This window comes from Phaethon aethereus (assembly GCF_964289735.1).
Source record: "Phaethon aethereus genome assembly, chromosome: 1".
Taxonomy (NCBI): Eukaryota; Metazoa; Chordata; class Aves; order Phaethontiformes; family Phaethontidae; genus Phaethon; species Phaethon aethereus.
The window spans coordinates 118,087,104-118,099,451 of NC_138575.1; the positions used below are offsets into that span (position 1 = coordinate 118,087,104).

The window sequence follows — 12,348 nt, forward strand, 5'->3', positions numbered from 1 at the left end:
ACCTTGTGTTGTAATCCCTGAAGTATCCTAAGTTCTATTGTCTTTCTGTCAAAAGGCAAAATCTGGGCTTAAACAACTAAGTTTCTAACGTTAAGGTTTTCATAGCAATATGACTTGTCTGTATATAGTGAATATTACTCTGCTGTATGAAACTCATATTTTAATTCATATTCAATATTATGTGGGTTTCTAAATGTGGCTATTGTAGCATCTCAAAATTATACTTGTTAGTCTGTTTGTGAATTAAGTGGAAAGGTAACAATTTCTCTCTGCTTTTAAGGTAAGACATGCTTTGTCCTGCACACCAGAAACAAGTAAAGCATTGCTATGTCTTTGGAGTGACAATATACGATTTGTAAATGTACAGCTTTTAAGTTGCTTGTGTTTGTAAAAGATGAGTGTAGGACTGTGCTGAATATTCAGCTGGCAAATGTTTCATTTTGTTGACTGTTGAAGTGTTACTATAATTTTGTTCAACTGCTGTCCTATAGCACTGTGGGAGATGCTGATTCTTTCTCCCCCATCCTCCAACTGTTAGATGCTCTGTTGCTTTGCCAAGTATCTGTTGCATGAGTTGCTGATCAAATCTTTGTTTCCTCCTAGCTAATGCAAAGAAGGATATATATTGCATTTTGTTATCTCCAAAAATATTCCATCCAGTGCTAGGAGTATAAGCTAGGTTAGTTTTTCTTAACTGTTACAGGCATGTCACAGAAAAATCTCTTCACAAAATACTGAACTAGCACATTGGTTTAGCTGGGAGGAAATAATGTGTTAGCATGTCTATGGAAAACTTAAATGATTATTAAAATGTTCTTGAGATCCTAACTTAGCTGAGCATATAGACAAAATAAACAAATAAAATAATTTAATTATTTGGAGCAGAGTTGGCAGCAACACTTAACTGCTGTGATGCAGCCGTTAATGATCCTACTGTACGTACTCAGTATGAGAAACTACTTGCTTCACACAGACATGGAGGCATGGCAGCATGGATCTTAGCTACAATTTCCCCAAGTTTTCTATATGTCATTTTTACTGCCAAATATCATATGTTTAGAGGTGAGATAAACCTACATGTCTAAACTATAGTTAAAATATAAAATTTGGGCTGGCCTTATAGTTGGACATCTAGTGGAAGGAAATAATGCTTGGTGTACAGATGTCTTGCAAGTTGTAACTTGTTTTTATGTATTTGCACGATTCAAGAAGTTTTTCTAAAGGGGGGAAAATACCAATATTCTGAATTAGATATAGATTCTTCCTGATTCTGTGTATCTAGATGAACTGAATCATTCTTTCTAGTTTACAAATTTCTTGTTAAAAAGTAAACTAAGCTCAAATACTTGCATCGGGGTTGTCTCACTTAAAGCTTTTGAGATTTATTGGCTTTTTTTGTTTAACTATGATAACCTTCATACTCTTCAAGAATTTTAGTTCCTCCTTCTTTGCCTATTGATTATTTCTATTTAACTGCTCAAACACCAGAGTTTGGGATAAAGATGCTAAGGGGAAGAAAAAACAAACCTGGAAGGCACTGTTTTGCAAGTAACAACAGGTTATCTTCAGTGTTGCCTTATTAGAAATGTGTGACTATCCCAGATCTCTCTGTTCAATAGCAAGAGGAGGTCTCATCGGCCAGGAATCAGAATCTTGAGCTTCTTGGCATACAAAGTTAAGTGGCAGGAGGGGACATGAATGTGAAGGAAAGCTAGAGCAAGTAGAACAGTGAAGGATTTCTAAAAGGAAGCCTGGGCTAAAGCTGAACTAAATGTAAGAGTCAGAAACCTACGCTTTGGATAGCAGTCTCTTTACCCAGACAAGAGAAACAGCTTGTTAAAAATCCTGAATACTAGTCAAGATATTTGATACTTCATAGAAGTAGTATTTTAGCTTCAAGACCTTTGTAGATACTTAGGTTTATAGATTTCTGCAATCTACAAAAATCTCTAATAGTGTTGGCCAGGTGGAAAACTGCTTTCGACTGTGCTATTTTCGAATCTATGCCCTTTCAGATGAATGCTTGTAAAATACTCTACTGCTAATGTTCTTATGGTCGTATATTTGTCCTTTTCACCTGTACATATTTTTTGATACAAATAAGGGTTCAGGTGATCACGTAGAGAAAATGGGAACTCTGATTCCCCTAGAGATGTTCATTTGAAACAAGGGCCAAATCCATTGTACCTCAATATATTACAAGTGTAACAACATTAAAGACTCTGAATTAATAACATACAGTTATTGGAAGTGACTGTTCACTCTAGTTAGCACTTCAGAAATTTATAGTCTGGTCAGAGGCCTCCTTTAGCTGCAGGTGTAGTTGACCAACTGTGTGTTCACTGCAGTCTCGCAGTCCCTTTATTTTCTCATTGTTCTTTATGGGCCAACTACTAAAACCCCATTACGTTCAATATAGCTAATGTATTTCCTTTTTCCTTAGTCCAAAATAGTCTATGCATGAATGTTTATAACCATGGGCTTTCAGGGTTTAAAAATTTTCCCAAAGGCAATATCCTGCCTGAATAATTCTGATGATTTTGCAGGAGTAGTTTATTTTACATTCTGTAATATCCATTCTAGATACTAACTGTCTACTAAGCTTTAATGTGACTATGGAAAGTAATGATGATCATAAAATATGCTATTGCCCAAATTATCTCTGTATTTCAGTGAGTTTCATGGCCTTAGCACAGTTTTAATTAAAAACTTGTATAAGAACTGATTGTCTCTTTAATGATGTTGAATTCAGTTTTCATTGAATTTAAAATTGAGGATCATTAATTAAATGAAACTGAGGTAGGACATGAGGTTCATCTTAACTTTTTTTAAACTTTCATCCATATATCAGAAGTGTTTTTAATACCTTGCAAAGGTCATGTGCTACTCCTCTTTGTCATGTAGTTATTTTGACATCTCATCTTAAAATCCGATGTTTCACGGTGTGTAGTTGTTCAGCACTAATGCATGTATTAATTTCACTAACTAAAATTTTTAGACACAGTACAAGTACAGTCTGTAAATAAACAAGTATTAACTTTCAACTTTTATGAAACTATAGCTAAGAAGTTACTAATAACCTCGTAAAATTAACTTACTGAAACTTTCCTCATTTTGGCTCTTTGAATCACTTGACATTTAGGAGTTTTTTTACTCTTACGCAATTTTCTACATTTCAGTCAGTGCAGGAGGATAGTTACAGGAAGTCTTCATCTGGCTAACTTGTAGATTGTGAACTTCTGAAAAACTACTCTTTCAAATACAACTTGAAAAACAAATACTTTCAAGATTAACTATTTCAATCCCTGAATGAATTAAGATAAAACTTTTAAGGATACGAGAAATAAATAAGCCTGCATGATGTAAGTCATAACATATTTCAATAAAAGTTGACATGATTAAGATACAGATTTAGAAACAATTTCCTCCTACAAACTTTTTCTGCATATATTGTCTGTACTGTATTTTCATTAAGACATATCCATTTTTTAAAGTGAACTATTTTCAATGAAAACTTTCAGTTGTCATAGGTAAGGTTATCCTTTTTTACCTTGTAATACTGAGGAGTTCAGATGCAAAGTTCTAGGTTGTGCAAAGAGATTCAGGGTAAAATTTGTACTTGTGTTAATAGGTATAAATGCAGAAGAATCTTAAGGAAAAGATGATTTTTTTAAAAAAAAAGTTTGTTGTAAATGTTTCAGGCAATGTATTTCCAATTAATTAGAGGAAAACTGACTTGTATATGGATGAATACTCTCTGTGCCCCTATTCATCCATAATACATTGCTTATAGGAATTAAATCCCCTGCATATAAAACAATCCTGAAGATTCTTTAGTAAATCACCACTAATTTCAACATAAAACCAATTAACTGAAACAGTTGCTGTTATGAGCAGCTCAGCAGGCAAATTTTTGTACAGAATGTAATAAATGAATTCAACAAATCAGTTAAAATAAAACATAAGTGACTTCTGAGCTTAAGCTTTGTCAAACTTTCATCAACTTTTTAGAGTGCCATTTAATAAAGACTTTCTTGTTTCTTTAACATTTTAACATATCAGGTTATATGGATAAAAATAGGAAAGCAGTAAGTGGTTTATAGACCTTTGAAATCTACCTCAAATGTCTGCTAATGCATTTGCCAATACTGTTTGCCAATAAGTTTGAACAGAGAGATCCAACCATTTGCAAGTTTTGTTACTTCACAAAGAAATATATGGGGCCATTAGTTATGATTCACATAGTATACGTTTACACATACTTTACTGTTTTCTCTAGGAGCTGAGAGAAATACATAACAAACAGCAACTACAGAAGCAAAAGAACTTGGAAGCTGAGAGGCTGAAACAGAAAGAACAAGAAAGGAAGACAGTAGAACTGGAAAAGCAAAAAGAAGCTCAAAGGTAACAAACTGCTTTAATTTAAGCCCTTTCTGTAGAGGTGTTAGAGTGCAAAGCATTTTGCAAACAAGTAAAATTAACTTTGCATTTCTGGGAGCATAATCTGATCTCAAAGAATGTATCTCCTAATGGCAAAGAATATCCAAGACCTTGACCAAGTTTCATTCCAGTGCAGATGATCCCTTTTCAGACTTGGGGAATCTCTTGATTTATCCTTGAACAAGAGATGTGCTGTGGAGATGAGCTTCTACATCTGTCTGTGACTCTTAACTGTCAGTAATACATAGAGATTTCACCAGTATTACTTAAATGTGTAGTGTACTTCTACACCTAGAGAGGTTCTTGAACAGTGAAACTAACTAGCTCTTTTATACTAACATAAAATAAAGAGCTAATGTTTTTCTGTACATGCCTGTAAATTTGTTTTCAACATATATTTATGTAAAAAGAATGGCATATAGGCTAGCAACCAATTTTATTCTGACATCGTTTATCAGTAACTGTTTGATTTAATTTTTAGCAATTGTGGGGTTTCTATACTCTTAATGTAGACAGATATTGGTCAGGAGGTGAAAACAAAGACCTGGGAACAAACGGTCTTAAATTATTGGTTCTAGCATTACGCAGAATGACAGAATCATTAAGGTTGTAAAAGAACTTTAAGATCATCGAGTCCAACCATCAAATCCATTACAAGGATTGTGACCTAAAGTGAATTGATAGCCTGTGTTACTATCTGGTGAGTCAAGTTAATTTTTACATTTCAGGCAGAACAAGGTCTCAGTGAGAACCATATCTTCAAACAGAAATCTTATAAATAGAAAGTGATTAAGTTTAGATAACTCTTAGATCATTTACATAGAACTTACCCCTTTGAAAATCTTTAAGATCAACTTCAGAAATGGCAAACTTTCTAAGAAAACAGCTTTCTATGACGAATAAATCCCCACACTAAATATGGTAATTATGTTGCAACTTTCCTTGAAAACAAGAAGGCTGCTGAGGTACTGGAAGTATAGGAACACTTAAAATACTGTATTTCAGAATATTAAATAGAATACTCCACTCCCTTGCAGATGACACCAAGTTGGGTGGGCGTGTTGATCTGCTGGAGGGTAGGAGGGCTCTGCAGAGGGATCTGGACAGGTTGGATCGATGGGCTGAGGTCAACTGTATGAGGTTTAACAAGGCCAAGTGTCGGGTCCTGCACTTGGGTCACAACAACCCCATGCAATGCTACAGGCTTGGGGAGGAGTGGCTGGAGAGCTGCCCGGTGGAAAAGGACCTGGGGGTGCTGGTTGACAGCTGGCTGAACATGAGCCAGCAGTGTGCCCAGGTGGCCAAGAAGGCCAGCAGCATCCTGGCCTGTATCAGAAGTGGTGTGGCCAGCAGGAGTAGGGAAGTGATTATGCCCCTGTACTCGGCACTGGTGAGGCCGCACCTCGAATCCCCTCACTACAAGAAGGACATTGAGGTGCTGGAGCGTGTCCAAAGAAGGGCAACGAAGCTGGTGAGGGGTCTGGAGCACTTGTCTTATGTGGAGCGGCTGGGGGAACTGGGGTGGTTCAGTCTGGAGAAGAGGAGGCTGAGGGGAGACCTTATTGCTCTCTACAACTACCTGAAAGGGGGTTGTGGTGAGGTGGATGTTGGTCTCTTCTCCCAACTAACTAGCGATAGGAGGAGAGGAAGTGGCCTCAAGTTGTGCCAGGGGAGGTTTGGATTGGATATTAGGAAAAATTTCTTCACCGAGAGGGTGGCCAAGCATTGGAACAGGCTGCCCAGGGAGGTGGTGGAGTCACCATCTCTGGAAGTATTCAAAAACTGTGTAGACGTGGCACTTCAGGACATGGTTTAGTGGGCATGGTGGTGTTGGGTTGGTGGTTGGACTTGATGATCTTAGAGGTCTTTTCCAACCTTAATGATTCTGTGAAAAACAGAAATTTAAAAAACAGATTAAAAAAAGGAAAACCTTCTGCCATGGAAAACTTCATGTCTAACTTTCCATGCTAGTTGAACATTCAGACATTATTGGTAATTCACAACTTCATGCTGCCCAAATATTCAAGCTTCTAAATAATCATAATTGGTATACCTGGTAATGAGCAGTCTGCCAGTCTTACTGATTTCCAGCAGACACCAAAATGAATAAGGTAAACGATTAATACTTATAACCTGGATACCACCCCATCATGATAGGGAAGTATGCTCCCTTTTAATAGCTCTAGTAAGCAAAGAAAGAAAGAATAGTGTAAGATCATAATTATGTGCTCCTTAACCTTTGGCTTAATGGATAACCACAATCACTTTATACTGAGAACTATCTTAACAGTTTTTTGTTGGCAATTATGCACTGAATTGTGCCCATAACTTAATTGAGCAAACAAAGATACAGACATACATATTTGGGTATGGCAGAGGTCTTTTTGAAGACCTCTTATGGATAATTAGTCTTAATTATCTTAAGGCATCTTAATCTTCCATGCAGACTTGTATGATTGTGGGAGTAATATAAGTTCAGAGGGGAGAAAATTGCCATACATTTGAGTAAAATGAGTAGAGCTTACTGTTGGTGTTTGGGATAAGAAATGCTTGAGTGGTATAATGCAACTGGTGAGAGAAAAACAGACATAAAAATAGTAAAAGCAAGTATAGGTAAATCCCAGATTAGAGGTCTTATTCCACAATAATTAACACATTGTGAGTCTTGAACTAAGGAAAAGAGCAGAATATCAAGTTTTGTGTTCATAACCCCAAGCTGTGGCGCTCACGCCTAGACTTGTTTTTCTTTAGCTTCTCTGTCTTTTCTTACTCCTTTCCTTGTCTTCAACTGATGATATTAGCTCCCATAAGAATCAAAAAAAATTCTGCAGCTTCTGTGGAAGAAAAAAGAAATCACACATAGCCCACACCCTGCCAAGGTACATTTTTCATCTGCCCTTCTCACTCCAGCAGTTAGAACAAACTTGGTTTGTAAGTATGGGAAGACTCTACTAGAAACATAATTAAAAACTCAGTTTCCCATCTAAAGCCCATCTGACTAAACTCACCAGGTAAGACACCACTCAAGTCAAGAGAAAATTGAGCTCTGTATGCCTATGTGGTGCACCTTCAGTGTTGCAACAAACCTGCTGAGTAATTGGCTCTGAATACTTTGCAACTGAACATATGAAGGACTAATTCAGTGATTAAACTAAGAGGCTGTCAGAACAGTGAATTTATTAACTTTTTAGATGACTTTACATTGAAGGCAGAAAAGTGTAGCAGTAGTTCATAGAGGAGGAAGTGATACCCTTCACACTGATGTCTTAACCTCTACTCGTTATATACTGATGTGGAATACTGAAATGATATCAGTAACTTCATTGAGAACCAAAGATTTTTTTGAGCTTGTAAGTTAGTAGCTGTCATCTTAAACAGGTACTGGGTACCTTGACATCTCAGAAAATATTCTTGCCTACTCAGAACTTGCATTGATAGATATGAGATTTTTGCCCTCTGGTGCCTAGTTCCTAGTTTGGAAAGTGGACATTTCCCTGTAGGGAATTAATTTTTTTTCACGCAGTTTTTGTCCAGGAGTTCATATTGTCCTTGGACAAAATATGCTCTATATAGTAGGCCAAGTCTGTAATGACCAGCTTGTCATGCGTTCGTCACTAATTTTGTAAGTACGAGGAAAATATAGAAGTGAAATAACTAATGGAACAAAATAAAGCGCACTGTACATCTGTTATAGCCCTTTAGAGTTATCTTTACTGGTGCAAATTGTTTCTAGCAGAGAATATGTATTCTTTTCTTCTGTTATCTTGTCCTCTATCAGAGGGGAAGGACTTGTTAGCTTTCACACTTGGGAATGTGAAATTTTCTGAGTAGTTCTGCAAGAGTGCTGTATGAAGCTTGCAGATATTTTTACTCCTTACCCCTCAACAGGAGGATCAGGACTGCCATATTTTCCGATTACTGCTTTTATTTTTTTTCTGGCTTGGCTATTTTAGTCTTACCTAGGGATGTTTATGGCTTTGAGAAAATAAGCAGAACCGGTTTGTTTCATCGGTATTCCTGACTTCTTCCTGCATTTTAGAGCTGAAGCTGGTGCTGAGCAGATAAAAATTGAAGTGTATAATTTGCTGCTTATTGGGTTTTGGGAAAAAAACTTTATGGTCAAATTTCATTATTGAAAATGTCTGGTGATGGCTGTAGCTGATATCTGCAGGCCTAAAATAAATAAAAGGAATTGTGGGGTAAATGAAAATGGTAACTTGCAATGATGATATAATGAGATACTCAAATTGCTTGAATTAGACTACTTGGGAAGAGATTTTGAAAAGCAGTCTTAAAGTTACATGGAACTGAAAGGCTTATGTCTGGGTTCTTGGATGCCAAGGAGTTTTGTTTCTTCAGCCAAGTGAGATTTTTTTTTTTTCCCCTCTTCCTCCTTTCTCCATATGGCTCATCACTTAAAACAATGGCATAGGATTTATAAATCCCATTGAAAACTACGAAAAGAGAATACACAAATCCCCACGTTGACACTCAGGCGTTGAGTTGAAGAGGTGGGACTGAAAGTGTCAGATGCTGGAAGCTTTTAATTTTCAGAGCATTGCCAGCTGAGTAGGAGACTCTTCTAAGACACTTGTGTAGTTTCATACAATAATTAGAAAAACACAGATAAATATGTTTGCATGTCATTGTAGAGGAGAAGAGATCACAGCCTCAATAAAGAAGATAAAGTTTAGCGTTTACAAATCTCTGAAGAACTCTGTCAAGAAAAAATAGTGTTGAATGTTTTTTTTTTTCCCCCACATCTTATGTTCAGCTCCAAAACATAACTAGTTTACCGTTTCTGTATGCTCAGGTTGCTCTGTACCTCTTTTAGACCTCTGGGAAATCGTATTGTAAAGGTACAGAATTGATATGTGAGTTAAAATAAAAAAATATATTAAAGGTAGCTTTTTAAATGCAAAGACAAAGCAAGTCAAGGTAATAGAGGCCTGCACTTCATAGTAGGTTACATGAAATAGCGTTCTTTCATTTGTCTGAGAGTCACAGCTCTTTCTTTTTTGATACATATGGAGTCATACCAAATCTTTCTGAATATTTCTCCTTTGCCCTTTAGGAGTCATTGTGTAAGAAGATGCTGTGGAGTGGTTGATAACTCACCAAAATAAAATTAACAGCTCTTACAGGGTACGCAAAAGCCATAAAGAGTACACTTTATCATATCGATCACACACGAGGTCAACTAACTGTTACGGTCTTTTGTTTGACTGGCTTAAAAATACACCTTAATTGTCCAACAGGCGTATCCAGGAACGGGATAAACAGCGGCTTGATCGTATGCAACCGGAAGAAGAACTTCAGTGGCCAAAAAAAATTCAGGAAGATGAAAAGCAAAAAAGGGAAGAAATAACCAAGAAGAAGGAAAGTGAGGATAAGGGGAAACAGGAAATGCAAGAGAAACTGAGTAAACTTTTCCAACCACAGCAAGAGCCAATCAAGCCAGCTGTCCAGGCTCCTTGGTCAAATGCAGGTAGAGGAAAAAGTCAAGAAATGCAGTTGCACATACCTCTTGAACAATTATTTTCTGTTTTGTCTTTCCTTTTAATTCAGAAGAATATTATGTTTCAAGATTGGATTGCTAGTCTTATTAAAGTAAATCATGTATGAATTGAGCTCTAGACTCCAAAAAGTTGTTCTTTTAGGCTTCACTATTCTTCACTACTATTCCTAAAAGCATGGTGTTTAGCAGAGCATAAAGCACAGTTAATGAGAATTACAGTGCCAACTGAAGAGACAATCTTAGCTGTAAGCTGTTGTGAGATCTTGATGCAAGACGTCAACAATTATTTCTGTACTTTTCTTTACAGTTCTTATTTTGGTGCGGAATATATGCTTTGGAATTTTTTTAGAGTAGTAACAATATGTCATTTAGTTATCCTTTTTCCTCTTCCCCATGCATGTTGTTTACTGAAATGACCTGAAGTTTAAGATTGAATCCCCCTTTTTTCTGCTATGCACATGATCACTTTCAGTTGAGAGCTTTTTCTATGCATTATAATCTGATTTTTGCCCTTATTGGGAATCATGGTTCCTCTTAAGTGGCTTTGATACATACACAAGAGAACTGATTGGGAATGTAATATATGTTTAAATATTTGATCAAAGGATTGCATAAAGGAGAAATTACCTTCTATCTTTTAGCCCAAATCTAGAATTGACTTAATCTAATATGTTCTTTTGCTAGGTTTTATTTGTGTAGAGTAGCAGAGGGTACTTTTATGACCGAATATGCAAAACAGAAAGTGCACAAGAGCAATTTAGCTTCTATCTTTGGGGTTTTTTGGTATTATTCTTTTTCTAATAATACATCTTTAGCATGTAATTTTTTAAAAACATGATCTGTAAGTGACCTCTTTTCAGCCAATCTGTATACACTAGAACATTTTGAAACATCTTTCTTGGAAGTATAATCAGGCTGCAAATGAAGCTGCTACACAAGCAGGCTCTAAAAGTATTTGGAATACCATTGATATATGCAAAAACATCACCGTTTGAATTGAACATATGGCTGATCAGATTTAACCTATAAAATCATTGAAGCATTTGACAAGTCATGTATGTTGCATGATAAGTGTATGATTCTTTCTATGAAAATAGTTTTATATATCAGAAAATTGTAGTATTTTACTACTATTACTAGTAATAGTAAAATAGTAATATTTTACCTGATATTTAGGAAAGAAAATAGTAATAAAATTATATTTCAAATAATTCATTTTCATATTTCCCCTTGTGTAAAATAGGGATAACATAATTCCTACAGACAATGTAAGGTTTCTTAATTTTTGTCTCTGTTTCACTTGATTTTTCAAATACTTAAAAATAATATGTTTTGATTTTTTTTTTTTCATTGTATCTGTGTGTTTTTTTCCTCTGCTCAGAAAAAGCTCCTCTAACCATTTCTGCTCAGGAGGATGTAAAAATAGTGTATTATAGAGCACTGTATCCTTTTGAATCAAGAAGCCATGATGAAATCACTATTCAGCCTGGCGACATAGTCATGGTAAGAAGAGATTGTGATATTACTTGAAAAAATTACTTAAGCTTTTGCACTTGTGTGATTGAAATTATATATGGCAGGATTTTTTTTACATACTTGAGAAAAATATTTCTGTGAATACCAAAATGGTGATGTGACATAGTAGCCCTATTATAATAATGGATAGCTTCTTACAGTTCATTGTAAGTGTAAAGTTTAAACATAATCTATAAGTAGATCGTATCAGGTTTAGTATGCTGAGCTGTGTGTGTCTGTCAATGTGTCTGAAAAGGTTCCTATACAAAAGCTATCTCAGTGAGAATTTTCTTGTCCTCCAAGATAGCTAGGGAATAAAGTTACTGTGATTTTCTATTGAGAGAGTGGCTATTATGTGTGGAATCAAAAACTGGCTTTGATAAATAAAGTATGTTTCTAATAAGAAATTTATATTTATAAAACTTAGAATTGTTTATATGATAATTTACTCCTTTTTTTCTACTTAACTCTTTGTGAGATACTTTTATTTTAAAGAGGGTATACAGTAGATAAAATGTCATTTCTAAAAAATGGAAACTTCATAACCTAAAAATTTGGTTGCAGGTATATTGATACAGAATAATTTCATTTTTTTTTACGTAGATGATGAGATAATGGGGATATGGTCAGCCTATAACTGTCGTGTTAAACTCTAAAGCGACATTCTGCTTTTGTCTCTCATCTCTTATAGTTCTGTTGTTAATGACTACAGTTATTAAATGTGTATATTGATATTAATAAATTACTAATATGACGTTAGCATGCATAGGTCAATTCATAACAAGAATTCCTAGTGTAACTATTAAATGATACCTTGTTCACTGTGGGAAAGTGTATTCACTACGGTGTTCTATGTAAGAAAATGCATTTTAAGA

The 12,348-nt window shown here is 35.5% G+C and overlaps 1 protein-coding gene across 3 annotated transcripts in view; it reads left to right on the forward strand.

Annotated features, from left to right (window-relative positions):
- Positions 1-12,348, forward strand: part of ITSN1 (intersectin 1) — a gene marked incomplete at both ends in the record, with an annotated part of 106,075 nt that overhangs the window by 41,892 nt on the left and 51,835 nt on the right. For all 3 annotated transcript variants that reach the window (XM_082008654.1, XM_082008652.1, XM_082008653.1), the window contains 3 exons: positions 4,280-4,404; positions 9,699-9,928; positions 11,340-11,461. In XM_082008654.1, coding sequence (XP_081864780.1) covers positions 4,280-4,404; positions 9,699-9,928; positions 11,340-11,461 — 477 coding nt within the window. The remainder of the gene's footprint in view (positions 1-4,279; positions 4,405-9,698; positions 9,929-11,339; positions 11,462-12,348) is intronic.